Source organism: Aplidium turbinatum, chromosome 6 (assembly GCF_918807975.1).
Source record: "Aplidium turbinatum chromosome 6, kaAplTurb1.1, whole genome shotgun sequence".
Classification (NCBI taxonomy): domain Eukaryota; kingdom Metazoa; phylum Chordata; class Ascidiacea; order Aplousobranchia; family Polyclinidae; genus Aplidium; species Aplidium turbinatum.
In genome coordinates, this window is record NC_137477.1 from 11,258,116 (window position 1) to 11,286,019 (window position 27,904).

The 27,904-nt window shown below is 36.3% G+C and overlaps 1 protein-coding gene across 2 annotated transcripts; it reads right to left on the reverse strand.

Annotated features, from left to right (window-relative positions):
• Positions 1-976: 976 nt before the first annotated feature.
• Positions 977-23,815, reverse strand: LOC145771513 (negative elongation factor D-like). 2 transcript variants are annotated; one of them, XM_082583208.1, is made up of 18 exons: positions 23,752-23,815; positions 22,354-22,506; positions 20,319-20,416; positions 14,636-14,751; positions 10,513-10,622; positions 9,940-10,049; positions 9,454-9,561; positions 8,217-8,372; positions 7,768-7,898; positions 7,199-7,370; positions 6,795-6,926; positions 6,486-6,622; positions 5,148-5,262; positions 4,532-4,660; positions 2,788-2,895; positions 2,229-2,358; positions 1,943-1,986; positions 977-1,842 (listed from the first exon to the last, which is right to left on the reverse strand). In XM_082583208.1, the coding sequence occupies exons 3-17, from the start codon at positions 20,364-20,366 to the stop codon at positions 1,955-1,957; spliced, it is 1,734 nt and encodes a 577-aa protein (XP_082439334.1). In that variant the 5' UTR covers positions 20,367-20,416; positions 22,354-22,506; positions 23,752-23,815; the 3' UTR covers positions 977-1,842; positions 1,943-1,954. The 2 variants fall into 2 exon arrangements, with proteins under 2 accessions (XP_082439334.1, XP_082439335.1); XM_082583209.1 differs by lacking the exons at positions 22,354-22,506; positions 23,752-23,815 and adding an exon at positions 21,213-21,223.
• Between the last annotated feature and the right edge of the window lie 4,089 nt (positions 23,816-27,904).

Consider the following 27,904-nt stretch of genomic DNA (forward strand, 5'->3'; position numbering starts at 1 on the left):
TTCCTTGCTTTTGAAGGTTCAAAAGTATGGAGCCTAAACAAGGTATGTTGTTACCGGAATATCCTGTGAGCTGAGCACTAGGTTCAGGGTTTGCAATACTGTCAACTCTACAATTTCCAAACATTTGCCTGAATGTCCGCATTGGCAATGTGTTACCTCCAGCACCGGTATCAACTTTTACTCGCATTTTACCAAAAACATTAAATTGTGTTAGAGACCTACAATATTATATGAACACCTTCTGATAACTTAAAATTATAATTCGAATAACAATTGTGTGGAAATTAGTTCATGGAGTCAGATAGCCAAACTAGATAAATTAGATACGTAGATAGAAATTTCATCAGGTAGTCAGGCAGCCGTAAAATTCAATTCAACTTATAAACAAAACATTCTCATACTTAAATAATCTAAATAAAGATTACCACATTTTTATAAGTTACGTAAATAATATATTACCACAAAGTCACAGCTTTTTGGATGGCGTTATTGCAACAATAAAATTAGTTTCAACTTCTGATTTTTCGTCATTACGTTATCACAATACAAACAGTTGAAATGGCATTATGAGTTTATTTTATAGGAACGAACTGGTTTGAAATGATTTGCAAATTGTTCTTTAAGCTTAAGCAGCTTAACACAGTCGTAAAAGAACGCACACATCACTTGGTGGCAGCGGCAGACCAGGCCCGGATTAAGGTCAAATGGGGCCCCTGTGCTAATGAATTTTATTGGGGCCCTTAGCCCTTACCAGCTTACGTGGAGCGTAATGGAAGTAAGCTGGTTTCGCTTGCAGAGGAAACCGAGCCTTGCTTAGGTAAGTTAGATAACTTTGAAATAGCACGTGATCGATGATTAAATAAGCATGTGCAAATTAAGTCAACAATGTTTACGTTATAATGGATGCAATTATTTGCTGCGGTAATGCCAAAGAAAAAATACAAGAACCATGTTTTTATTTCACGTGAAGGGGGAGATATATTGACAAATGTGTTACTTTTTTTAGACAGAGGGGCCCCACTTTTTTTTTTTTTTCTAGAAAACTTTTTTCAGGAAAAATTTGTTATTTAATTTATTTCATTTTTAGGAAAAGTGGGGCCCTCTGTCTGCGGGGCCCCTGTGCTTTAGCACACCCTAGCACAATGGTTAATCCAGGCCTGCGGCAGACCAACAGTTTTCTGTCGCTTTTGAAACAAAAATGGTTTGGTGGCAATGGAAGGAGTAGCTATGGTCATTTACAACTTTTAAAATAAAAAACTTGTTCCCCTAGTAGCCTATATGAAACTGAATAAAGTGTTCTAAACATTTACTTAAAAATTCAAATACCATATTAAAAATATTAGAGGCAATTCAATATCATGTTGCCATTTCTTGCTTTTCCTCTCCCCTTATGTTGCCAATTACAACGATTTTGTCAACCCATATAATGTGATACGACGGTTTTAGTAGCCTTTCTTTCCTATAGGGCGCCGTGTATTTTTAAGCCCAAAAACCAGTGAAAAAAGACGAACATTTCTAAATCACCGTGTTCAACGTCTGAATTTAGATGACAACGTAATCTAAATTTTTCCACATTTGAATTTTATCATTGTTAATGTTTTAACAACCCATGCAACATAATAAAGTCCTTTATTTCTTTTCAATCCTCAGCTCCGTGAGTTACACCCCAGCCAAATCCAGATATATGAAGTGATTCCAAACTCAGTGAGGACACAACATCACATTGGTCATCCAATATAAGGTTCCAAATAGGACTTGTAGAATTTGTCTCATTCTTGTTCCGAATTTGTCTCATTCTTGTCCACTCGCAACTTGTTCCGAACATTTTTCAGGTTAACAAGCCTAAAAGGTAGTTGTTAAAAATTGTAAAACCTCACAGCAACAGTCTACGAGTACACATCAAAATATATAACAGTTTCACCACTTAAAAAAGACGTCTTACCTCTGTTTCTTTTCATACCATTATGAAGTTAGTCTTGCAATGCACTGCATAAATTAATAACAGTCAAAACGTGAAGCAGGTGGCGTTTTCAAAAAGTAACCAAGTATAAAAATACTAAATACAAAAATGAAGATACTTGCAATAAACATGTTCACTGAATGTTAAGTCCCAAACACGCAATTAACTTGGCTTTTTTCCACACATAGATGCAGCTTGTGTCACACCAAAGTCGTAAGTTTCTTGTCCAGAGCTTTGGCTATTTCTGACATCATGTATAATAGCTCACCTATGAAATCCGAAACAGGGTCGAAACCATCGTCACTTCTAAGCGAGGCGGTGATACTCTCGTTTTCGATGATGGGTAAAAACATGTGGACAAACTCGGAGGTATACGGAGGACAAATAATATCAAGAACCTAGAAACCAAAAATTTAGTTGACAAAAAGTTGATTTTTTCATCCCTTGTAACAATGTTTGTTTTGTAGTAACGAAAATTCATGTTTATATTTTTTCATCTGCTGTAACAACATGCAATCGCAAGCAAGCATAACGCAGTGAAATTGTCCGGAAAACTGATGCTGTAAACCTCAGAAAAAGAAAAAAAGGTAGAAAACACCAGTACAAGCTTGATAGAAGACAGTCTTTTTTTATATTGACTTAACGTTGAATCAACGTCAAACAAGACAGATTTTAGTTTCTGGATAAGCAGAGTGGTTAGGCTATAAGAGAGCAAAATGTCGTCTTCCAAGTCTAACTTAGACAGCTAAATCCGCCATTTTTACATTGATTTAACGTCTGCGGACGTTGAATCAATGTATAAATGACGCATTTTGCTGTCTGGTTACTTCTGTCACAAAATGACGGATCAATGACACATCAGCATCTTGTTGGTCAGTACATTTCCTTATGTAAGATATGACCGGAAGCACACAGCCACAGCTCAATAGGTGAACCTGTTAAAACAAGCGTGTTATTTTACGATCATGGACGTACATTTGACGTTGCCGTTTATCTCTGTTTATTTTTATAAAAGTTCCGCAAATAATGTCTTAAATTCCTAGCCAGAAAAACCAATTCCTTTTACATCGATTAAATGTCTGCAGACATCTTTATCTACCCGTCCATTAGGGTGGAGTGAAAAAACCTTTTTATAAAATTATTATTAGCTCGGGGTTGGAAAACTTGCCAATTACTACTAAAACTAATTGTGCAAAATTAGAATGTAATCTGACGAGAGCTTGATCTGCCACCAGCCACTTGAAAATTTACCATTGGGCCATTCCGTGTCAATTCACACAGTCAAGAAATTCAACCTCTTCAATTTTTCTTAAATTTTACACACCTTTTTACTAAATTATATGATGAACACCTGCAAAATTTGAGTGAAATTTATTGAGAAACACGAGAGTTATAAAGCATTTAGTTTTGGGGAGTCTGCCGAGGGGGCACAATTTTTTTATTTTTGGCCATGTTTGAGGTGCTATTACTGCTTAAGTAAATTAGGAAAGAACCTAATTTTTTTTACAGGTGATAGTACTTCTGCCAAATATTGAAAAAACATCATCGTTCATATTGTCACTTTAAAAGGTCAAAGGTCAAAGACATCCAAATGTGGCCGTTTCCAGCTCTCGGCTAAAATTTTCCAAAATTTTAAAACCTTGCCAAGACCCTATTTTTGATTGGTTTTGGCTGAAATTTAGTAGAAATGTTGTTTACAGGATTCTCTATGAAACTTCAGTGTAAATTTTCACTGGGGTCATGGGTAACCGGGATATTAAAAGGACCTCTTTTTTGCTTTTTGTCATTTCGACCCATGTTTCACATTAAATACCTCCCAACCCCTTTAATATTTTGTACTGAAATTTTTTCAGTTTATAGAGAATCCTGTAAACAACATTTCTACTAAATGTCAGCCGAAACCAATCAAAAATAGGGTCTTGGCAAGGTTTTAAAATTTTGGAAAATTTTAGCCGAGAGCTGGAAACGGCCACATTTGGATGTCTTTGACCTTTTAGAGTGACAATGTGAACGGTGTTGTGTTTTCAATACTTGTCAGCAGTACTATCACCTGTAAAAAAATTGGGTCCTTACCTAATTTACTTAAGCAGTAATAGGACCTCAAACATGGCCAAAAATAATAAAAAAAAATGTGCCCCCTCGGCAGACTCCCCCAAACTAAATGCTTTATAACTCTCGTGTTTCTCAAAAAATTTCACTCAAATTTTGCAGGTGTTCATCATATAAGATAATGAAAAGGTGTGTAAAATTTAAGAAAAATTGAAGAGGCTGAATTTCTTGACTGTGTGAATTGACACGGAATGGCCCAATGGTAAATTTTCAAGTGGCTGGTGGCAGATCAAGCTCTCGTCAGATTACATTCTAATTTTGCACAACTAGTTTTAGTAGTAATTGGCAAGTTTTCCAACCCCAAGCTAATAAAAATTTTATAAAAAGGTTTTTTCACTCCACCCTACCGTCCATTGCAAATAAGAAGTTTCGAACCAGAAAGCTGTTTATCCCACGTACAAATGTAGCTATGAAACATTGTTGCAATGCATCAAAATAGCTTGAAAAAAAAACTTCACCCACCATTCGATCGAGCACAGTCTTCTTCAATTCCAATTGCACGAGAGTGTCCAATTCACTGAATGTCTCTTCAAATAGACCAATCAAAAGCTTTAAAACAGCTTTGTGCAGTAGCACATGACGAGACACAATCTAAAAAAAAGGACAAATCAGAGCCATGCAAGTTAGGCATTGAAAAATCCAACATTTTTTCTAGTTGGGTTGCTAATACCAGTAAGCCTATTTTATTGATGTCAAATTCAATGGAAAGTCAAGTATTCTCCACAAACTACCGAAAACGTGGAAAATTTATTGGCTATATTTCTCAATCGCTAAGCTTTTATGTTTGTATTTAATATTGTTTTCACTTACGATAAGTTGGAACAGATTTTGTCTGATAGCAAGACGCCTTGTTTGAAATCATTTTATACATTTACGAAACTTCTCTCGCGTTAACCGCATTTTTAATAAAAGAGGCAAACCTTACTGGCGGCAACTTGACAAAGCTTAGTTTCAAAACAATGACCATGCCGCAGTTAAGTTGCAGTCCCATCACTGCTCTCTTCTAACTTTCTTTTAAACCCAGACAGCAAATCTACTAATTATGCTTTGTTCAGTGTAATAATTGTAAATGACAAACCTCATCCAGCAGCGTCAGATGGAGGGGTGTGTGGTCCATTTGTTTTTCAAAGTAATTCTGATCCGTAACAGTTTGTTCCACCCATTTCAAGACACCCATGGCTACCACCGGATACCTGCAACCAAAGATGGCGGTAGATCAACCAAGACATAGTTTCTTTTATCGTCTTAAGAGCTGGCAACGTTGTGAAAAACGTCAGCAGTGAAAAATAGCACGAACAACCATGGTTGATGGTGAAGAGGAGATGCAATTCCTACGATTCTTACTGTATTTACAAAGCGGTATAGGCTGCCCATTAGGGTGTTTCATTTTTTCACCATTTTTGAAATTCAAAATGCCTGGGGTCCCATCTGGTGGTATTTGGGGTAAAAAGTTTACACCCCAAATTTTTTCAATTATGACGTCATATTGAGGTGGTCCACGAGGTTTGAAATTGTTGGGCCTCAAAATCTCGAAATTTGGCCGTATCTCCAGAACCACTCATCATAGATCGACAAAATTAGTGTCAAAGTGCGCAGAAGGGTCGGTTTCCTATACCTGATGTAGAGAATATTAAGGTCTATCTGCTTTAGAAAAAAAGTTATTTAAAAAAATCTGATTTTCGGTCTATTTTCTCCTGATGAACAAAGATCAGGTGATCAAGATTTTTCTGTATTTTTTCACTCTTGGGAGCTGCTATTGCGTAATAAAAGTCCTTGTTCGTTTTGCAAGAGATGAAACGGTGATAATTGAAGGTATTAATTGAAGGAACGTTCAACTGGTCAGTTGATGTTAAGGTTCCAGCACTTGGCTTGTCTAGTCTCACTATCTGGTTAAGCAACACCCCATCTTGCATTGCTCCAGGACCCTTCTTGGCGCCGTCCACAAAAGAAATAACATGAGGAAGATATATTTCGTTTATGTGGAACATGCATTCAAGGGTATGAATATCATGACCAACTTCATCATTAAAATAATTGACCAGTCGAGTATTGACTCCGGACTTTTTTCCTGTGTTGAGAGCAGTCGTATCAGCCATGACTGAAGTGCCCATGCAACGTGCGAAGCCATGTGCAGTTGTTAAAAGATAAAACTTTTTTTAACAGAGCATCCAACTGAATTATCTAAAACAGCCAAAAATAGTTTTTAACATCTGCAGAAAAAATAAATAAATCTGCTACAGCTCAGTACAGTTTTAACATTTTCAACAACCTTTTTTAATAAAAAGACATCTGGGATAAGAATACACATTCCTTACAAAAAAGAAAATTGGATAATCTGAGCAATGAGATTACTTTTATTACCATTTAAGATTACCATTTAAAAATGTTCCGACTTAACCAAAGCCTCTCAGCCTACCTGATGCAATGGTACAAGGTTCCAACCTCGGAGAGCAGCTCTAATTGACCTTTCACCCCGCAGACAAGATGATGAACTTTGTCAATGGCCTGAGATGTTTGAATGAGTTCATCGCGGAGTATCGACCTTCTCTCACCCTGGCAGAAAATCGTGCATATGATATCATCACTGTGTCATCACGACGTCATCGTAATCTTGGATTTACAACATAATAGTAGCTTCATAAACGCATCCAAATAGGTAATATTTAGCTAGTACTTTAGAAAAATCAAAGTTGAAAGTATGTAAAATTAGGGTGTACATACTTACTTTATGCCAGGTTTCCGTAACACTAGCAGCGTAGGCGAGGAGATAGATGTACTTGTGTTTGTGGTCAGGATTAATTTTGGCACCTTTGCTTGTGAATAGGCTTTCCACAAAAAGTTCAAGAAAAAGGGGATACTGAAACGTGAACATGTTGGACATATCGGAATAATATTGGTATCATTGAGAAAACATGAAAAAGCAATATTGTTCTGAACAATGAATCGGTTAACCGGTTCACTGATCTGCTTCTAATCGACATCATTAGGTATTGGAAACACATAGCCTAGCCTATCATAATTCGTAAACCCTTCCTTTTGTAAGAACAAAATGCCAGTGTATAAAGCAAATCATAAGAAAATAGGTAAGTTTATCTGAAGACTTAAGTCACCTCAATACCATCTGCTTACCCTAATCAAGTTAACTGGGGGAGGGTTGTCGGATGAATATAATTTGTGCAGCACTGTCACATCGCCTGGGTTCAGTTGTCCTTTGCTAAGCATGGGCATGATGCTCTGCTGAGCCCTAGGGTAGGACGAAGCCCCACTTAAGGCTAATGTAATGTGGGTAACATCATGACCCCTAAAAAACAAAACGGAAACTCTTGCCGAAATGTATAAAGTTACAATTAATTTTCAAAAAACGGAAAATGTTAAATTGAATGTAACAAAAGAGTGATACAACTGCATGAAAACATTTCCTTGAAACTTCTTTCTTTCGCGTTATTATAATTTATGAGCATCAGACAAGAATGTCTATCGGAATCACAAAAAAGAGAAAAATTTCCATTTATTTCTGGGAAAGTCGCAGCTCACATGATCGGTCGTATTTGAGAACATATTATATTGTTCAAGAAAACTTTATGTTGGAAACATTGCTTGTAGAATATTGCAGGATCCTGCCAATATGTCTTTTACAGATGCCTTAAAAATACATCAACAAATTCAATGTCTTGTAGGCCAAATGTTAAGATTCTTACTTTTCTTTGGCGTATTTTTGAACTTCTTGTGAGATCCTTCTCACGACTGATCCCCCTTCTCTGTGTTGGGAAAGTACCGACATTACTATTTGTGTGTAAAGGTAGGTGTGCTCAGCGTGGCAAACCATTTTCTGCAAGAAGGTTATGCATAATAAGTAAACATCTGTCTGAACTGACAAACATGTGCTTACAATAAAAGGTGTTGATTAAAATGAAGTGTTGGTTTTGTAAATAGGAAATTTAAAGCATTTTTAACCAACAGATTCAGTTTTTTTTTTTCTTACATTAAGCCTCAAATGTCTAGAAGAGTATCTGCGAGTCACATTTGGCCAATCTTTTATGGAGAAACAAACAGAAACTTATTTTTGGTTGCATACAGTCAAATCATATTTAATGTGTAAAACCAAGGCTAAAAATGGTTTAATTCCGGTCTACTGCTTCGCGCTCACCGCAAAATCGGGTACATTTCTGCTCAGTGCCTCGTCGCCCCCTCCTTCCAAAATGGTGGCCAGGCAAGTCCGCAACACCCTGGAAAACACTTCGAGTTGTGTACACGCTGTGGATACGTTTGTGATTTCCCCTTGATACCCGGCATCAGAGATCAGCTGCAAAACACGTGCAGGTTTCGAGAAGTAAATACTTTATTAATTTGACTGTTTTTTATAAGGTGAAACCAACTTAAGCTTTAGTTTCCTTTAATTCTTGGTATTATGGCTACCTAGAGTCCTAGAGCAGGTCCTAGAGATACGGCCTGATTCGGTATATTCCGCAAACTTTTCCTGATTTTGACAACTTTTGGTGATGGTTTTGAGGAAATTTTCTTGAAATCATGTTTTAACGTCTTTTTTTATTATTTTCTCCCGGTGACAAATTGTTTTTTTATTTCATCTGGCTTTGAAAAACAAACAAAATTTGGTTCAAAAAATTTCAGTCAGCTGATTGAACGTTTTTTAGCTTACTTTTTCTCATTTTCTACTGCTTCCCTAAGGCAACGAAAAGCTTTTATATCATTACGAATTAGCAAAAGGTAAAAAAAATATAAACTTTCAGTCAGACAGTTGCAGTAGTCAAAATCTGCCAAAGTAGGCAGCAGCTCCATGTAGCCATGATGGCATTTTACATTTGCAATCAAATACTGTGACACCGCATCAACAAATCCATTTCACACGCGTTGATATAAACTCTTGGCTGATAAATGCAATCAAGAGTTGTTGGTTCCATAATCCATAGTCTACTACAGAACATAAGAGATGGTCTTGAATAAAACTCTGAAAGAGGGAATCTTCTTATTCATGCGACACAACCGAAAGATTGCCCAGGTACCCGTGAAATCAAAACTAGTTTGCTACTTCAAAGGAGTGAATACAATAAAGCCACGGCGATACCTATCACTTTATCAACACTTTGACAGGTCGTGTAAATAACACTTTATAGGAAATTTAAAAACGTTAGAAAATATATAGAAAAGTTCACTCTTCAGACAGTCTGTCTCCATAGAAAAGTAAAATGTCCTCTTTAAAACAAAATCAATCAATATTCCAACTACGGTAGTAACTCCTGTATAACTATATGATATAAATCAAATAAAACTATATCAAATAAATCAAATATAAATGATATAAAACTATATGATATATATATACGGTAAAATTGATGTATATTATATTGTACGTGCATAATGAATACCTTGATGGTAAAGCTGAGCATGAGGCAGTCGGGGTATTCTTCGGCAAGTTTGTAAAAGAGCTGACGCCATTTTTGATGAGCAATCATGCTTTCTAACCAAGAAGGAGTCTGAAAGTGCAAATCCGTTGAAATCAAATCGCTGTTTAACGGTGCATGTACAAAAGTAGCTGTCCCATGTTTATACATTGAATACTTTCTCACTGCTTTGCAAAGCTTTGCGCTCAACAATGAGCACCCGGTGTTGTGGTACAACTTCTTAAAATATGAAACTTCAAATAAATCGATATAGCATAACAACCTATAGTGCCATAGACAAAATGCATATTTTAGACTCAAATTTTATGATTTGAAATGGATTTAGAAAGCTCAACGATTTGCACTTAAGTCTGCAGTAAATGTAGCAGCAACAGATGAACTGCATGCTGCATCAATTCATTTGTTGGTGCAATGAACTACAAAGCAATTTGGTAAAACTGTTTCTCACACCTCTCCTCCTTCAGTGAAGATCGTGTCTGCCTTCTTTGGGTCGAAGTGCTTCAGCAAAAGATCTTTCAAATGATCTTCCACCAAATCTTGCACTTCTGTTGGCGCTAAACCTAAACAAAAGTTCCTTCAGTCCACGAGGATGAAAACAAAGTTTTTTTGGAGAAAAAAATTCCAGCATTTTAATATTTTTATTGATACAATGGAAAATAAAAATCGGCTAGCAAGTTTCTTTGTATCTTGAGCAAATAAAGAATACAACCAATTTGAAGTTAAAGTATATTCACTTTTTACCAGACACAACATCAAATAGCCAGACTTAACAAAATTGTACTTACTACTTATCCCACTACTGCTTTATTTTTATTCTGCTGGAGTGGTAAAATTGTGATGATGTATTTGAAAATAAATAGTTGAACCTTCAATTGACAATAATTTTAGTTACCGGTATATACCTATTTAAATGTAACACAACGCAGACTAAGATATAAAGTAAACCATTGTCAAACTTAAAATTTTTCTTAACTATGTGGTGACCTACACTCACTGGAAGTGTAAATATGCTTTAAAACTTACCACACATAATAAGCCACTCAGCTAAAAGATTGACACTTTGAGCCACAGCAGTGTAGTTTTTTGATAACAACTCAACTACTTTTTCAGGCATTCCACCAGCTTGAAAGTATCTAAAAATAAAAATCAGCTAACTTTAAAAATTTTGTGTTAAAAAAAACAATTATAATTATACACTTTTATTTGAGAAAACTGGACATTTACAAATGAAATCTGCTTTGCAATTTACATGCGTATTTTAGAAAACAATCTGAAAAATATGATATCGGATTATAAAATTTGAGCATTAGGCAACCCAAGGTTAAATGCAACAAGAATCAGACAGGCACATATTCAAATGAAAAATTTCTTAATCGTCAAAAATACAAAATATTGTCAGTGTCACACTTATATTCGTATTGAAGCATTGAAACAGTGTCTTCATAGCGTCAGCAGGGCTGCGATTTTTTCTTTCTTGTCAAAAGACCAAAAATTCTGTGTTTGTTTGTCGAATAGTAACTAATATGGCGTCACAAGAGTCAAATAAGCGTTTGGCCGCGAATTACCGCACAAGTTGTGTGGATGTACGTCGGGTCTGCTACTATTCGGCGAGTCCGATTCGGCTAATCCGATTCGGCGAGTTCCCTATTCGGCGAGAGCCTTTTTCGGCGAGTGCCCAATTCGGCGAGTTTTTGAAATTTTATTTTTGAAAGGGAATTATCGGGTACCGTAGCCTAATTATAATTGCCGTTTTTACATCGTTAAACGTTGAAATCGTGCAGAAAGGAATAAAAATAAAATGTTTGAACTATTAAATTAAAATTCGTTATGTCGGTTCAGTTGAGTTGTTTTTATTTCTGACCATTATATGAAAAACAATACACGTCAACATAGCAAAGGTAGAAGCGACAAAACGTGAACGTTAAAACGTGCTTGAATTCGCCATGTCAGTTCAGTTGTTTTTATTTTTGATCATGATATCAAAAACAAGTCACGTCAACATAGCAAAGGTGTAGAAAAAGGTAGAAGCGACAAAACGCAAACGTTAAAACGTGTTTGTGACCGAAGTAAGTTATTGAGTTGAAAGAAATTTGGCACGGTTGCAACACCTTCAGAAAAAATTAAGAAATGAAGGGAAAATAAAAAAAAGAAAATGTTACAAAAAAAAAACATGTTTAATGTCTATAAGTTAGTACTTTTGAATGGTTAAAATGATTAGTTTGGATCAACAAATGTGTGGCCTACAGCTTGGATTGAAAGGAAATTATCGGGTACCGTAGCCTAGTTATATATCCCGACCAGCAGAAATTGCCGTTTTTACATCGTTTTAACGTCGCTAAACGTTGAAATCGTGTAGAAAAAAGAACTTTGCTGACTAGGATACGTTGAAACTGGGAAACATTCACAGAAGCCCTTCGATTTGTTCCAAGAACCCATTTAGCTTAACAGTTCATTTGTACATTGATTCAACGTCTGAATACATTATCTTAAAAATGCATAATCTTAAATAAAAATGCAACGTATCGAAGGGCTTCTGTGAATGTTTCTCAGTTTCAACCACGTATCCTAGTCATCAAAGTTCTCTTTTCTACACGATTTCAACGTTTAGCGACGTTAAAACGATAGGCCACACATTTGGTTAGTCTTTTCATTCTGTTACTACGATGTAAAAATGAACTGTTAGGCTAAATGGGTTCTTGGAACAAATTTTTGCTAGTAGGGATAACTAGGCTACGGTACCCGATAATTTCCTTTCAATCCAAGCTGTAGGCCACACATGTGTTGATCCAAACTAATCATTTTAACTATTCAAAAGTACTAACTTATAGATATAAACATGATTTTTTTTGTAACATTTTTTTTTTCCCTTCACATCTTAAATTTTTCTGAAAGTGTTGCGACCGTGCCAAATTTCTTCCAACTCAATAACTTCCTTCGGTCACAAGCACGTTTTAACGTTCGCGTTTTGTCGCTTCTACCTTAAAAACAACTGAACGGACATGACGAATTCAAGCACGTTTTAGCGTTCGCGTTTTGTCGCTTCTACCTTTGCTCTGTTGATGTGTATAGTTTTTGATATGATGGTCAGAAATAAAAACAACTCAACTGAACTGACAAGACAAATTTTAATTTAATAGTTCAAACGTTTTATTTTTATTCCTTTCTGCACGTTCAGGGACGTTAAAACGATGTGAAAACAGTTACGCTGCGGTACCCGATAATTCCCTTTCAAAAATAAAATTTCAAAAACTCGCCGAATAGGGCACTCGCCGAAAAAGGCTCTCGCCGAATAGGGAACTCGCCGAATCGGATTAGCCGAATCGGACTCGCCGAAACGGGCCATTCCGATGTACGTCAGAGTCACTTATACACTTGAGTTTTTAATCGCACGCTGGTTGAGTGATTGATTACAAAGGAGTATCCAGCGTTGAGTTATGTACCTAATGGACGTGTATATTGTTTGTTTTGCTCCACACTGTTGTAAACGCGAAACTGAGTATCGTAAAACAAAAAAGCCCTTAGAGGCTATACTGCTAGCGTAACGTACTGCAAGATTTTTTTTTCCTTTGGCATCTCTTTAATCTTACAGTCTCGCTTAGCAGTACGTAAATGGTTATGCCCGTACCCACACGCAAACACAGTTAGGAGCGAAATATGCAAGTTACCAAATGTTTGATGCCAGGCGTTAGAACCTCGATCAAAGCATTTTCCCGCAGTGTTGGAGAACTCCTTTCCATAAAAGTAACGGTTTTTTTCATCTGTATTTCTGAACATCTGGTCGGAAACTAGGCTGTTTTCTAGATGTGAAAAGCTTTTGTAACAAGTATCCAACAGAGTCATTTTAACAGTGCAATTTTGTTAATTGGCTCATACGGCGAAAAACAAACTGGCGAAAACGTTGAAAACTAAAAGTAGCCTAGGTTATTTCATCGATCTGCAAAAGAAACCCGTTGTGTCGAAAAGCACAAAACGTGTGTGGCGAAATGTTTGATGCCAGGCGTTAGAACTTCGATCAAAGCATTTTTCAGCAGTGTTCAAAATGGCACGCCTTGGGAATTTCTCGCGTGAAGCGTCACTTTTAGACCTTGCCTTGAAGTACCTGGCGCAAGAATTTACCTAAGTCGGCACTCTTATGATTGTCTGCACTCCTCCCGATCGTTCTTCGACCTGACGTCTTCTTTCGGTTTTTTTTTTCCGTAAGGCATGGCGTTTGTCGAATAGTGACGACGCGTGTCGAGCGGTATTGCCGCCGAAAAAGACAAAAATCGCAGTCCTGAGCGTCAGCAATAAATACAACATTTTTAGACTTGCAAGTCGCACACAAACTTAAAGTTTGAAAAAATTGAAGTCTTATAGATCCGAATGCATAAATGACGAAATCCATAAGCCACCATGACCGAATAACGCAAGGCCGTAATTGGCTTTTTAACAGAATGCCGCAATGGCATAAAAACTTCACCTTAAATGACGCAAGTCTCTATTATTTTTGTGTCTGAACATCTAGGTTGAATTGCTACATGCTGTTACTACATTTAAGTATTTACTTGACGTACCCCCTTGTGATCTCTACCCCTGTTTATTCATATTTTAGTGATTCATCAAAAACAAATTGAAAGCTCAGATCCGTAAAACAGGTGAAGTATATAACAGAACTTCGGTAAAAGTCAGCAATTGATTTTTGCTGTAAAAGCACTGCAAGCAAATGGTCTGAACTAGGCAACCTCAACATAAGACACAGTAAAAAAACAAAGCTTCCCAGCACTTGGGCATGGTGATAGATGGGTTTCAATTCTTTCAAACAGTGTCATAAAGTAAAGTAAACAATATCACACCAAATCAGAAGAATCGGTTTATTTAAATACAGAGCTTTCGCCACACAAGTGTGGCTTCATCAGTATAAACTTATTCAAATAGAATACACTTTTCGCCACACTTGTGTGGCGAAAGCTCTGTATTTAAATAAACCGATTCTTCTGATTTGGTGTGATATTGTTTACTTTATTTAAAATGTTTTGTCACACCGTGCATCCCAGTGGATCATCAGTTGAATTATAGGAAAATTTGATGAAAAGTTTAGGAACGAAGCTTTGTTTTGGAGTGTCATAAAGGCTTGTAAAACCTTGCAACAGCAAAATGAATCACTTACTGTTTTAAGCATGAAAATATAGCAGGTTCCATTATGAAGTCTTTAGTTTTCATTTGTTTCATGCTTTCCTCTTTTATCTGGTTCATGTCGCTCTCACTTGTATTCGACACATCCATCTTGTCAAAAAGTAGTAGGTTGTTAAAATTTAAAATATAGATATATATATTGCTTTTGTTTTTTTATTTACTTTTTGTATTAGTAGTATTAACAGTATTTATTGTTCACTGTATATGCTATACCTGTAGTAGGGATAGTAGATTACCGGGATTGTTAACTACATAGGCGTCGAAATAGGGTGGGCCGGGTGGGCGACGCCCACCCGGCCGTGAAACGAGGGTGGGCAAAATATGTTTTGCCCACCCTGTTTTCATGACACTTACGAAGTGCTCGTTACAATTATTTCCGTTTTTGGTAAACGTAAACACGTTAAACGTAAAAAATTATCCAACCAACTGCAGCGCAACTTTTTGTTTTACGCTATGTCTCTCGCTAGGTATCCGACAGAACAAAGCAATTCCGCAACAACGCTGCGTTAAAAAATGCGATACTCTCTGCTCTGTTGTTGCTACGGCAACTGCCACACACTGGCAATTCCTGGTGAGAGAAAGCCACGTTTGATCTTTTCTCCGAATGGTCTCGCTTTGGTTATGTCACAATCAAACTTCAGTTCAGGGTCAGCGTAAGGGAATGTGAATATGACATCATAATGAACATGACCGATACAAACTAAACCCCTACTGAAAGTACTGAAACAATCGATTTTTACAAATCTTTACTTTTTACAAATCAAAGTGCGGCAAATTCGAAGGCGCCACTTCAAAGATAACAGGTCACGCGCTGTTTAGGTCGCAAAAGAAAACATAAAAGTTTGTTTAGTTTAGCAGCGCTCATAAGATCGCAAGGCCCAAGAAAGCAGAACATTAAAGGGATAGCCTACTAAAGGAAAAACCTGACTTGGCGATTGTACACGTTCTTTGTGTTTAAGATGCTACCATAAAACAAATTTGAATGAAATTTTGCCCCATTGCGGTCTGATCAGCATTCCGCGCGTGCTTTTGTCAAAGCTTTCAAAACGGGAATGGGCGTGAGCTGCGAAGCGTGCGACTGTACAGTCTACGTCACTATCGACTAGCAATCAGCTGATCGGGCAATGGTTTTTATTGCGGGCGATTTAACTGTAGGCTATGTAATATGTAGCCTATGACGTATGTACATCAAAACATCAGATTTCAACATCAAAACATTAGACGGTTTGCTCAAAACATCACATCTGATGTTAAAACATCAGATGTGGTAATGTGGCTTTTGTTATTGCTGTCGATAGTGACGTATTCTCGAGCAGTGTTTCCACTTTTTGGTCATTTTGAAAAAATAAAAAAATAAATGAAACATTGGACTTTGAGCCTTGCCAGTAGGGTGTTACATTTTTTCAAACCTACTACAATATAGTGTTTGTTTGGTGGGAAATGCACTCAAACAAACTATGTCAAACTATTTTTCACTTAAAATAATATTTTGAGGTTCCACACTTGCATTAACGATTCACCCGATATTGGCGATTTTATCATATGAACAACACAGTAACAGTATAAGTAATGTTATTGAATCTGTCCTGGTAAGAAACATAGACATGGGCTAATACATGCAAGGACGTCAGCAAAATTTTTTTAAGGGGGGGGGCGTTTTTGTAATTTTGACATTTTTAGGGGGGCGCCACTTGGGTAAGCTACATAAGTAGAATTACTTTTGTTACTTTACACCTCTGGTCATGGCTAAGTGGAAAATTTGGGGCATTTCTTATTGAAATAGTACGTTTCACAATCATATTGATTATTCAAATTCCAGGGGGGGCCACGCCCCCCCCCCCCCCTTGCCCGCCTCCTGCCAACTAAAAATACGTGCACTGTATTATTAAATAATATCAAACTCTCATAGTCCACAATTCACTAGTGTATATGTATATTTTAAATATATATACAAAATATTACAAAAAAATCAAGTGTTCTACAGATATTCGAGACTGGTGGTCATGCAAGTAACATATCCTCTGATCGCTGTATCAATCTTTTTCAGTTTTTCGTCACTCATGTCATCATTGCTATCCTTGATTTTCTTTTCCTCCAAGCATTTCTTAACATTTCCAATCAGTCTGTCATTTGGCATTTGGTTACTTTTGAAACTTTGCCATATTCCTCCGTCACCCAATGAAATACAAGGAGAACATTTACTGGTGATATCAAAGAAAGCTTTGAGGGGTCTAGCTGACCATACAAGTTTTCTTGTATCAACAGCTGGCACTGATATATAGGCTATGTCTTTAATTTGATTTAAAGTGAGTGGTGGTTTTGTTGAATGGCAAGAGATGGCAACATTTTTAGGAGAAAGCCAAAGAACCGAATGGCGAATGAAGCAAGATTTCGCATATTTAACAATATTAGCATCCGACTCGCATTAAATCTCTTGCCAGAAGCATTAAGGCTGGTCCTTCAACCGCACTGGGTCTTTTAAAAATGGAACAAGACATTGGAGTGTAGACATCAACAATAAATTGGGAAATTTGGTTCAGAACAACATGTTGCGAGGAATTCAACTGAAATGGACAAAATGATAAAATGCCCAAATACCCTTTTGCAGTTGTTTGCCATCTTGCATGTCCCACTGTCTCCTGCTTGTAAAATAAATATTTTTGGAAAGAACTTGGAACTTGTCTGAATGTATTGCAAGCCAATGCTAGTAAAACTGCTTGATCATCTCGAATTGATTTCTTGCAAGCAGGTTTAGTGGACTCAGCATCCAAAAAGTCAGATAAAATCTGTTGACTTTTTGTAGTTGGTTTTAAATTAGGGGTGGTCAAATTATTAGCTAGAAGATGATGTTTTGAAATCTTCGAAATAAAGTTAAAAACCGATCCATGCTGCAATAACTCCGGTGATGTTGTATCGCCATCAAGAGCTTTAATAACATCTCCCAAATACAATTCGACTATGTGAAATAAGCATTCCAATAACATCACATCATGCTCATACTCTGTATTAACATGCTGTAAAATTCTTGCACAAATTTCACGCCTGTGTCCTGTGTTAAGAGATGTTGTATCTGTAATAACACATAGAATCTTCTTGAAAAAGCTGGGTTGGATCAACTCCTTTATTGCCAAAACGCAAGCTTCCCCGGTAACACTCTTACTTCTTCTAAAAGTTTTAAGAGCTATGAAGATTTCTTCATCAGTGAAATTGGCCAAACATACTAGTCTTTCTCTGTTGAATATTCGCTTTCCATCAAAGCATAGCTGATAGTATACAGCATTAATCATTTTTTCTTCTACTTCACCAAGCAGCGTGTTCCTCAGCGCCAACTTATGCCGATAAACTGTAACATGGGATCGTTTTGCTTCTGGATGTCCAAATATTTCAGCAGCTGAGTTCAATAGTGATGATGATAAACGGTTTGAAGCCAGTTTTTTATCCGCCATAATACAGTTATCTGTGCTAACAATACTTAACCTTTTTGTACGCTTAGATGGCCCAGCCTCATCTTCTTCAACTTGGATTTCTGCACCTTCCATTTCATAATTATCATCACTATTTGACTAGGTTTCATCAAATGCTGAACTGCTTGCCTGTATTGATTGTCCATAAAGAATTCTACATGGTTCTGGTCTATTGTTTCTACAGCTGTATTTGCTAATTCTTCTCATATTAGCTTCAGTTTCCTGAATATCTAAACCACCAATCACTTGTATTCTCCTATTTATCTGATCAATTAAAAACCCTGCTTCTAGCACTGGAATGCGCCTTTCAAAATCACATTTGCATACTGTTTTCTTGTGCCATTGCTGCTCAACTGTTATTTTGCACTTACAGGAACTCACATCAAATAAGTTCTCAAGTTTACTCTGAAATGCAGCTACTTTCATTAAATATGCTGGGGAGTTTAGACGAGATAATGGCTGAGCTTGATGTTTTTTCACCTGATCAAAAAGTTCTTTTGTCATTTGAGTTACACGATCAATGTTAACATGTGGCAGACCAGCTTTTCCCCACAACTGAATGATATTTTGTACTAACAATGTCTTTATTTCAACAAATGTAGGAATTTTTTCAGTATTTTGATCAAGCATTATTTTATTTCTTAACCAAAAAAAAGCTCTTGCTACATCACCATTAGTAGGAAGTTGAAGCTGCGGTAACTCAGTTGGATAACCAACGCAATCCAAGATTTTAGTCTGATTTCTAGTGACGCGTGAAGATATCATTTCATATTCTAGGTTGCCAGATAAGTACACAACAACTTGATTTCATAAACTATGGTTTTTAGAGCCTTTTTGCTGAAAAAAAAGTTAATACTGTACACATGAATAAATCCAAAAAATAGCAGGCATAAAAATCCTGCATTTTTTTGAATTTTTTAAATTTTATCCAATATTACCCATAGAGCGTGGAACCTCAAAATATAAATATTTTTAATTTATTTTTTGTGCTAACTAGTTTTTGTGCAAAAACCCATCAAATAAATGATATATTGAAAGATTTTGCCCTAAGTTGTAAAAAAATGTAACACCCTACTTGCCAGTGCCATTCTTAATGCTTCATTCCCGTTTGAAAATTTCATTTAGTATGTCTTTAAAGCTTAATTGCTGCAGCAACGCTAAACGCAGTCTTTGTGAGAAAGACTAACCATTGCGAATTTGCGAACATACACATTCAATGAAATCTGTTTGAAAACTCTCGCCCACCCAGAATTCCTTTCTTCTAAAAGAAAATCGACGCCTATGGTTAACTACATCCGCTTTTTCGTTCATCCGCAACATTAGAAGGGTAATTTTTTTTTTATTTACAAAATAATGTATTTTTTATGGGTTATATAAAAAGAGTGAAGTTGGTTTTGAAGTAATTTAAAGTTTTTAGTTGAAAGCAAGCCAGCAGCAAAGCGTGAAAAAAATGTCAAATTGGCAATTTACCCTTCTAATGTTGGCGGAACAACGAAGTTGCTCGTCCCGGTAATCTACTGTCCCTAACCTGTAGATATATAGCAGAAACATAACAGACTTCATAAAATACAGTATATAATAATACATAAGGCATGCATACCAGAATCCCAATTTCCTCTGAAAAAGTGCAGGATAAAATGCATTATTTCTAACAGAACAGGACTGACAACGTATTATCTCAAAACTAAACTTTGGTGATTTGATGATCAAATTTAACAATCTGAATTTGCCTATATCTAATACAAAATGTAATTTAAAAACATCAGCTCCACTACAGCCTAAACAAAAACTATTATATCATGCATATTAGAATCTTGAAGCCATAATAAAAGACATGAGTTTATAGTGCCAATGTTACTCTAATCAGTCATTCCTAATTAAAGATATGTATTATATTGATCCAGATTCTGCAATGGGACTTGATATCAATGATTAAAAATAGGTTTCACTCTATCTAACTCAGTGTTTTTCAACCACAAACAATTTATGTATTAAAATAATCTTGTGCAAAACCAAACGAAATTTCATAATGATGCAATAAAACAAACAATACACCAAAATGGCAGCATCAGGCTAAAACAGGTCGTTTGCCTCTACAATTGTGAAATTATCAGTATTGTTACATAGCCTATAGTATACAGCATATATATATACCGGTACATACTAAAATTAAAAGAATGTAAAAACTGTTACCATGCTATCCCCTTCATCAGCATCCCAAGAGTGACGAGCTTCTGCCATGATTGTGGAAAATAAGCAATAAACTAGACCACTCAATCGTTGTTTTTTTTCTAAACATGCAGTACTCTAACTGTTAATGATATCAACAGTAGCCTCCAAAACAAGACAAATTTCATGCTCTAATTTCATTAATTAATCAATAGGCTATTTGAGTGCAAACTATTTCGTCTCCTGAACACTTCGTCCCCTGAAAAGATCAAGAAAAAAATACAACAGAGACGAAGTAGCTGATCGGAGTTGCCGTAAACATTTCAAAATTTTTCCGTTGAAAAGATTGAGAGAAAACTATAGAAGCACCAAAGGCGCTGATCAGAGTTGCCGAAACAGTGGACCACGCTAAGTATCGTGAAATTATAGTTGATAAATCGAACCTCACTAATACTATCGGGTTAGGGTTATCGAATTAAGATTGTACAAAATTGATTGGACAAAATTACAAAGAAAAGTCACACTTATTTTGTGGTGGCCCATAAAAAATCAATAATTAATTCAAGGGGAAAATTTAAAATGTTTGCGGGAACTCCAATCAGTGACTTGGACTTTGCTGTATTTTTTCTCTGGATCTTTTCAGGGGACGAAATAGGTTGCTCCAGTCTGTAGTGGCCTATTAAATATGCTGAATATGTTTATAAGTTAGATCGCACCCACCTAGAGTGGACACATTTACAGGTCCCGTATAGGCTATCAAAATATAGTTCAGTCTGTGGACTTTAAGTGCTTCTCGATGTTCTTTTTTATTGCTATTTGGAAGATCATGTCAGTGCTGCTGTACAACTTGCAGAATATACTGCATTTGACCTTCATCTTTTGTCAGCAAATTGTTAAAATTTTGCATCAATGCAATACCTCTTTCAGCAAAATCGTTGATCACATGAAGACCACTAACAATGTTTTTTGCTCTCTTATAATCTGTGCGATTATTACAACTTTCATCCAAAACCCATGCTACAACTTCCAGCTTTAGAAATTCAGATGACAAATCCAGAATCTGGAACAATCGCATGGTGTTGGATGTGACAAAGTCTGATAGTGATAAATCTTTTGAAGAGACATCATCTGACAATGAAGAAATACGTTTTAATGGTGGACTACTCATACTTTTATGGGTCAAGGCAAAAACCATAGCTTCTTTTTCAATACTTGAAACACAATCATCATAAAATGCAAGGCCAATGAGTTCTTCACTTATATATTACTTCACTTTTATATTACGTTCTTCACTTTTATAGTACTTATATATGTACTATAAGTGCCTTGAGAATGTTTTCTTTGCTTCTTTGGCTACTGGTACCACTGAATCAAGTTGCTGATATTCCTTTAGTCTTTTTTGACAATTGCAGATCATTCCATGGGGCGAACGTTATTATAGAAGCAGTAAACCAAGATTTTAGGTAGCCTACCGTATATTATACTTTTAACACAAAAATGACAAATTTTTTGAAACCACATTGCTCCTTATTGGTCAAATCAAACTACATTCTGAACAGCCAAAGCTTCAAAGCATATATAACAGTGGCCAATGGCTATCCATATTGCCTGATGAAGGGTGCCAGGATAACAAAACCGAATGCTATGTGGTGGTGCTCCAGTAAGAATTATGATAGATAATTCAAGGAACTCTTGATAGTCATCTCTTGGTTGAGTTTTTGCCAACTGGTCCTTGCAAAAACTACCGCAATGATCTCATCAGCACAGCAGAAGTCACCAATCATCAATTTCTAAGGTGACATAATAATCTTTATCAAAACTTTGCTTTAAATCGCTGGAAAACAAGAATATCCGGTCCAGATGATGGCCCAAGACATGTTAAGAACACTCTTTGCAACACAAGTTCCAGAATATGGTGACGACAGCCAAATGGAGCAAGTCCTTCTTTAATGCTTTTGCAATTAAGATACAGGCACCAGACTTAACAGCAGTGTTGCTGGATGTCGTGTCAAAACACATTGCTCTTACATTGTCAACAAACACCATCTTTAATACATACCATTACTCCATTAGCTTGCGCACTTCCTGATGAAGACTGCAACATTGGCACTCCAAGAAATTTGTTAGTAGTTATTCCAGTGACAATTACTTGTAACCGTTCAACTTTTTTTGTTACCAGTTATATCTGGAAGGAGTTTTTCATCCCAGTGAACTGTGAGTATAGAGTCAATTCAATTCAATTTATTTTTCTTTGTCGGAAAACAACAGCAATGATAAAGTTACCAACAGTTTACGGGAATAAAACCAACAAAAAAAAAACGGTGGCAAAACCAAAGAAGTTTAAAACGTGCATGCGATGTAAATTTAAAGGATACGTCGATGAGTGTAAATTTAAGCACAGCCACCAAACCTAACAGTTTAAAATAGATGAATTAGTTGAAACAAGGCAGTGGCTATTTGACCGGCTCCAGTCTTTGAATCTGAAACACTATTTGACCGGTCATGACGTCACTACATAAGCGCTTTTTTCTTTTTCTCTTTCAAAGCAACAGACGAGAAGCGCCGATATAAGTTCTAACTTCGACACGAATTCTCCAACTCAGTCCGTGGCGCGTGCGATACCGTACGTTTCTGGCTGCCAATCTAGAGGGGATGAGTTCGATACTATCCGGAAGTATTCTTTTTTTTTTATCTAAATTTTGACCCGAAGCGCATTTTTGTGGTCAATTTTTAATTTGAGTAGCCTACAGCCCATTTTTTATGTCTTTTCAAATGTGAGTAATAATGTTAGAGTTTTTTTAATTTGCTGGAATTTGAGAATTTCTCTTGGTACCGTAATTTTCCGATCGTCATAAGTGAACGTGTGTTGCCGAACGACCCTACATTTTTCTCTCAAGTTAGTTATATACAATACTTCTTTAAAAAATGGTTTTACCATTATCATTTCTTATAAAAGAAGTATTGTATATAACTAACTTGAGAACTATACTTGAGAACTATTAACTAACTTGGACTGTAGGCTACTCAAATTAAAAATTGACCACATAATGCGCTTAAATTTAGATAAAAAAAAATGAAAAAAATAATGCTTCCGAATAGTATCGAACTCATCCCTCTAGATTGGCAGCCAGAAACGTACGGTATCGCACGCGCCACGGACTGAGTTGAAGAATATGTGTTGAATTTAGAACTTATGTCGGCGCTTCTCGTCTTTTGCTTTGAAAGAGAAAAAGAAAAAAGTGCTTATGCAGTGACGTCATGACCAGTCAAATAGTGTTTCAGATTCAAAGACCGGAGCCGGTCAAATAGCCACTGCCTTGAAACAAATTGATCTTTAATTTTTATGGAGATCTCTTGCCGATGAAGGATTCTTGCCCTACGTACTGATAAGCGATTGAGGGCTACTTCATCAAAGTCACACCCCAAACTGCTAGAATCAGTATGTTAAAGTGCCTACCATTTCGGACAACCACATCCACAGACCACATTCACAACACTCCAATTGCCACTTGCCAGTGCCCAGTTTCCTTAGAAAAACCTAAATGTAGCGGTTGCTGAGCGATTTGTCTTTTAAATAACCGTACATGAAAAAAATTACAATGATTCAAGTGGGAAAACTACTTTTTGCTTATCTTGTTGTCAAAGAATAAACGGAGACTGGAAAAAAACAGAAATAATACTTTTGTATGTAATACATACTTCATATTCTGAATCTTTATGCACTTTCGCATTTTTTCTTCAAAGTTTTAACATTTAATTATGCAATTTATGCATAAATCTGGCTTTAATTTGGTAAGTATTTTGTAAGTAGGCAGATATGCATAACGATACGGAATTCCTGGATATTTAATTTCATTCCTATCCGATACCGGTTCTGAACTCATTCTAATCAATTCGTTTTTTTTAATCGAGCATTCATGCAAAACAAAACTACAAGGTTTTTGAAACATAAGGCAACATGAATGTTTTGATCTGGCAACTCTGTAGTTTTCTTGCCAAGCAACTAATTTCAGGCCAAGGTTGCCAGATTGGCCTTTTTAAGGCCAAATTTCTCGAATTTGGCCTTTTTTAAAGTCTGTTGGCCTTAGAAATTATACATTTGGCCTTTTTCTAGATTTGGCCTTAAATTTGGCCTTTTTTAAATTTATTCTTCAAAATGCATAATAATCAATATTTCTCATATATCGTAACCTTACCAGATGAAAACCATCCTCACCATTGTTCAAGACATGTTCTATAGGCTATTTGTTTAATACTCGTAATGTGACGCTGGCGCCGAGTCAAACTGAGCTCACCTCTAAGCCAGCCAGTGATGCTAGATCTCACCACTGTAGCGGATTTAAACTCATCCGCTACAGATCTTTTATACTTGCTATTTTTCGGGCTACTTTCAGAAATATTTTGGTACAATTTATTAAAATCTGCTACAAGTCATAAAATATCAAGAAATATGAATATTATAGACAGTATTTTGATAGAAACAGGTAAATATCCATTTGGCCTTTTTTATCTAATATTTTCCTTGTTTGGCTTTTTCTTAGTCCGCCCCGATATCTCAGTTGGTTAGCGCGTGACTTCGTGAACGAAGAAGCTTCAAGATCAAGCGGCGATGATCATGATTCGACTCTCGGGGTGTGCGCTTGAGCAACGCACGTTAAGAACTGCTCTCCATTCAGCGGCACCTAACGGATGGAATAATTCCCTGGCAAAAAGACTTCAAGAATTGGAAATTTAACTTTGTTGATCTCGGTAACCGGCCCGCGTCAAAAGCCTCTACAAGTAGAATATGCGAAACTACCATGAATAACCTATCAAACCTTTGTCAGTCCGAGGATAAAGATTCAAAACCAAAAACCAAGCTATTATTTTGGCTTTAAGAGTTTAAGACCTTTTAATAGTCTGGCATTTCTGCTTCTAAATGCTGATATTGAACAAGAACAAATCCAAACTCGTATTTTGGCACATTGAGTCACGATTTACAATGCTTATTTTATCTTGTTTGAGTTTGGCTTATTTTTGGCCTTTTTTCTATCTATTTGGCTTCAAGTTGGCCTTTTTTTTTTGTAAGTTTGGCCTTTTTTCAAATTTCAGTCTGGCAACCCTGTTTCAGGCAATTGGCAACAAGACAAACAACTGTTGAATGGCATTTCAATCTTGCACCAGGAAATATAGACCTGTTTAGATGCATTTACAAGGACGTTTGTGTTGTAAAGAAATGTAAGCGTACAGCAAGGAAGTTAAATGTTGAATGACAAAGCTTTCTTGTTGTATATTGGCCCAAGTTTATCAGCATATACTGTAATTTGACTATTTCAGCTGACGTGCTTGGTGGTGAAAAAGAAATAAGAAAATAGGTGAATAGATTTGTACAAAACAAGAAATCCAGAAAGTATGCTTACAATAAATTGTGCTTTCCTATAAAGTACTTATATGCTACCAATAGTAAAAAATTTAAGTGTTTTTTACAGTCAATGGCAATTGAAAAAAAAAAACCTTAAAATGACTAATCATCAATTAGGTAGGCCATAGCCTAGGCTACATATGGTAGGTCAGAAGATCAAGAGCAAAATGACATTTCATTAAAATTTTTAAGAAAAATTACCCTTGGACCACAGGTAATAAGGCCTCCAATTAAAGTACTGTACCGGTAATAAAGATGTGTTAGTAAATTGTATTTCTGCTTCATAGGTTTTGTTGCAAAATTATATTTCAATCGTCATCTTTGCTTGAAGCAGATTGCGCATTAACAGCCTTGGATTATCTGTTTCCATGAGTTACGGTTTTGAGCTAGCTCGCATAGTGTTGTCAAATTATATTATATTGATTTTAGACCATGCTAAGCATATTCAGTATTATTTTACGGATGCAACCCAATTCATACCATGAACAATTCGTACCGTCAGTTCGTACCTTGAAAAGATCGAGAGAAAAAGTTAAAAAAAGCCGAAGTCGCTGATCGCAGTTTCCGCAAACAAACAAAAACTATTAGGATCATTACCAGAAATTTTAAAATGTTTGCGGAAACTCCGATCAACCCAAACCCTTTTAAAATGTTTGCAGAAACTCCGATCAATCCTTACCCTAACCCTTTTAAACTGTTTTGCGGAAACTGCAATCAGCGACTTCGGCAAACCCTTAGGATCATTACCGGAAATTTAAAAATGTTTGCGGAAGCTGCAGAAACTGCGATCAGCGACTTCGGCTTTGTTCTATTTTTTCTCTCGATCTTTTCAGCTTGTTTGTTTGCGGAAACACCCTAAACCCTATCCCTTTTAAAATGTTTGCGGAAACTCAGATCCACCCTAACCCTTTTAAAATGTTTGCGGAAACTGCGATAAGCGACTTCGGCAAACTCTTAGGATCATTACCGGAAATTTTAAAATGTTTGCGGAAACTGCGGAGTGCGGAAAAATGAAAACTGCGATCAACAATGTTCTATTTTTTTTCTCTCGATCTTTTCAGTTTGTTGTTTGTTTGCAGATACCGATACCCTAACCTTTTTAAAATGTTTGCCGAAACTGCGATCAGCGTCTTCGGCTTTTTTTAGTTTTTTCTCTCGATCTTTTCAAGGTACGAACCGACGGTACGAATTGTTCATGGTACGAATTAGGTTTCACCCTTATTTTACAACCATTGCAACTACACACATGGCACATTGTGATTACATTTGCATTTACCACAAATGAAACAGTAGAAGAACATATAGTCGTCAAGTCAGCTGCTACTATTAATAAACCAGGAAAATGTAATAAATATACATCATTCAGGCCATAGGCGCCGACTTGTCAAAAAACCTTGGGGGGCGAGAAAGGTGATGACGTCATAACCGTAATGCTATTTTACTCAATTAAAATAGTCTTTGATTAAGCTCAGTGTCTTGTTTATATTGACAAATAGGTCACAAACCGAATTCATTAAAACCGCTGCTTGAAACGATTAGTTTTACGCATGCAGACGCAGTACGCCTAGTCGTAAAAATTTTGATATTGTTAGCTCGTAATTGGAACAGTTGGAAAACAAGACGATTCGTTTCCGTTTCGTGCGAGTGAGTAACAACTATCAAGACAGTGAAGTTATCGAAATAAAACGCAAAAAATCATGATCTCAAGCAGAGTGAAAACCCGCTATCAGTTATATTAACCTCGTTTCGCTAATTACTTACTTTCAAAGCGTTGACAACGGCGAAGTGTTTTCTCTTCTGTTTTTTATCGAAAGTCTTTGTAGTCTTTTATTGAATACAGTAGGCTATATACTCGAGTAAAGGTCGAGATGTTCGCAAGTGATTTTCACCTCAAAAAGGCAAGTTCAACTAACACGTGGACATGCTGTTGTCTCCAGCTTGGCAGTTTTCAAAATGAACGCACTAAAAATCATTGTCGACGTAGATTACGGAGTGTGAAATCGCGTCGGCCCAAGTAAAAGTTTTGAATACGTTTATTTGCAGTGATTCAAACTTAATTTTCAAATTCAATGATTTCTTGTCAATTCTAAACTTTATGCACTTGTTGAGCAATATGCAAAGCTCACGAGACAAAACAGAAAGAGCTGTTTTAAGAGATCATTTTTTTATTTTTGCGTGTAGGATATAATCGTTCTTATTATTACGTAAC

What these genes read in the sequence shown, in the direction of transcription:
- LOC145771513 (XM_082583208.1), bottom strand. Translation starts at nt 20,366, where the DNA reads ATGGCAGAAGCTCGTCACTCTTGGGATGCTGATGAAGGGGATAGCATG. An exon ending in TTACGGAAACCTGGCATAAA is followed by an intron (nt 6,623 to 6,794) that starts GTAAGTATGTAC and finishes ATTTTCTGCCAG; the next exon opens with GGTGAGAGAAGGTCGATACT. An exon ending in CCCTGTTTCGGATTTCATAG is followed by an intron (nt 1,987 to 2,228) that starts GTGAGCTATTAT and finishes TAATTTATGCAG; the next exon opens with TGCATTGCAAGACTAACTTC.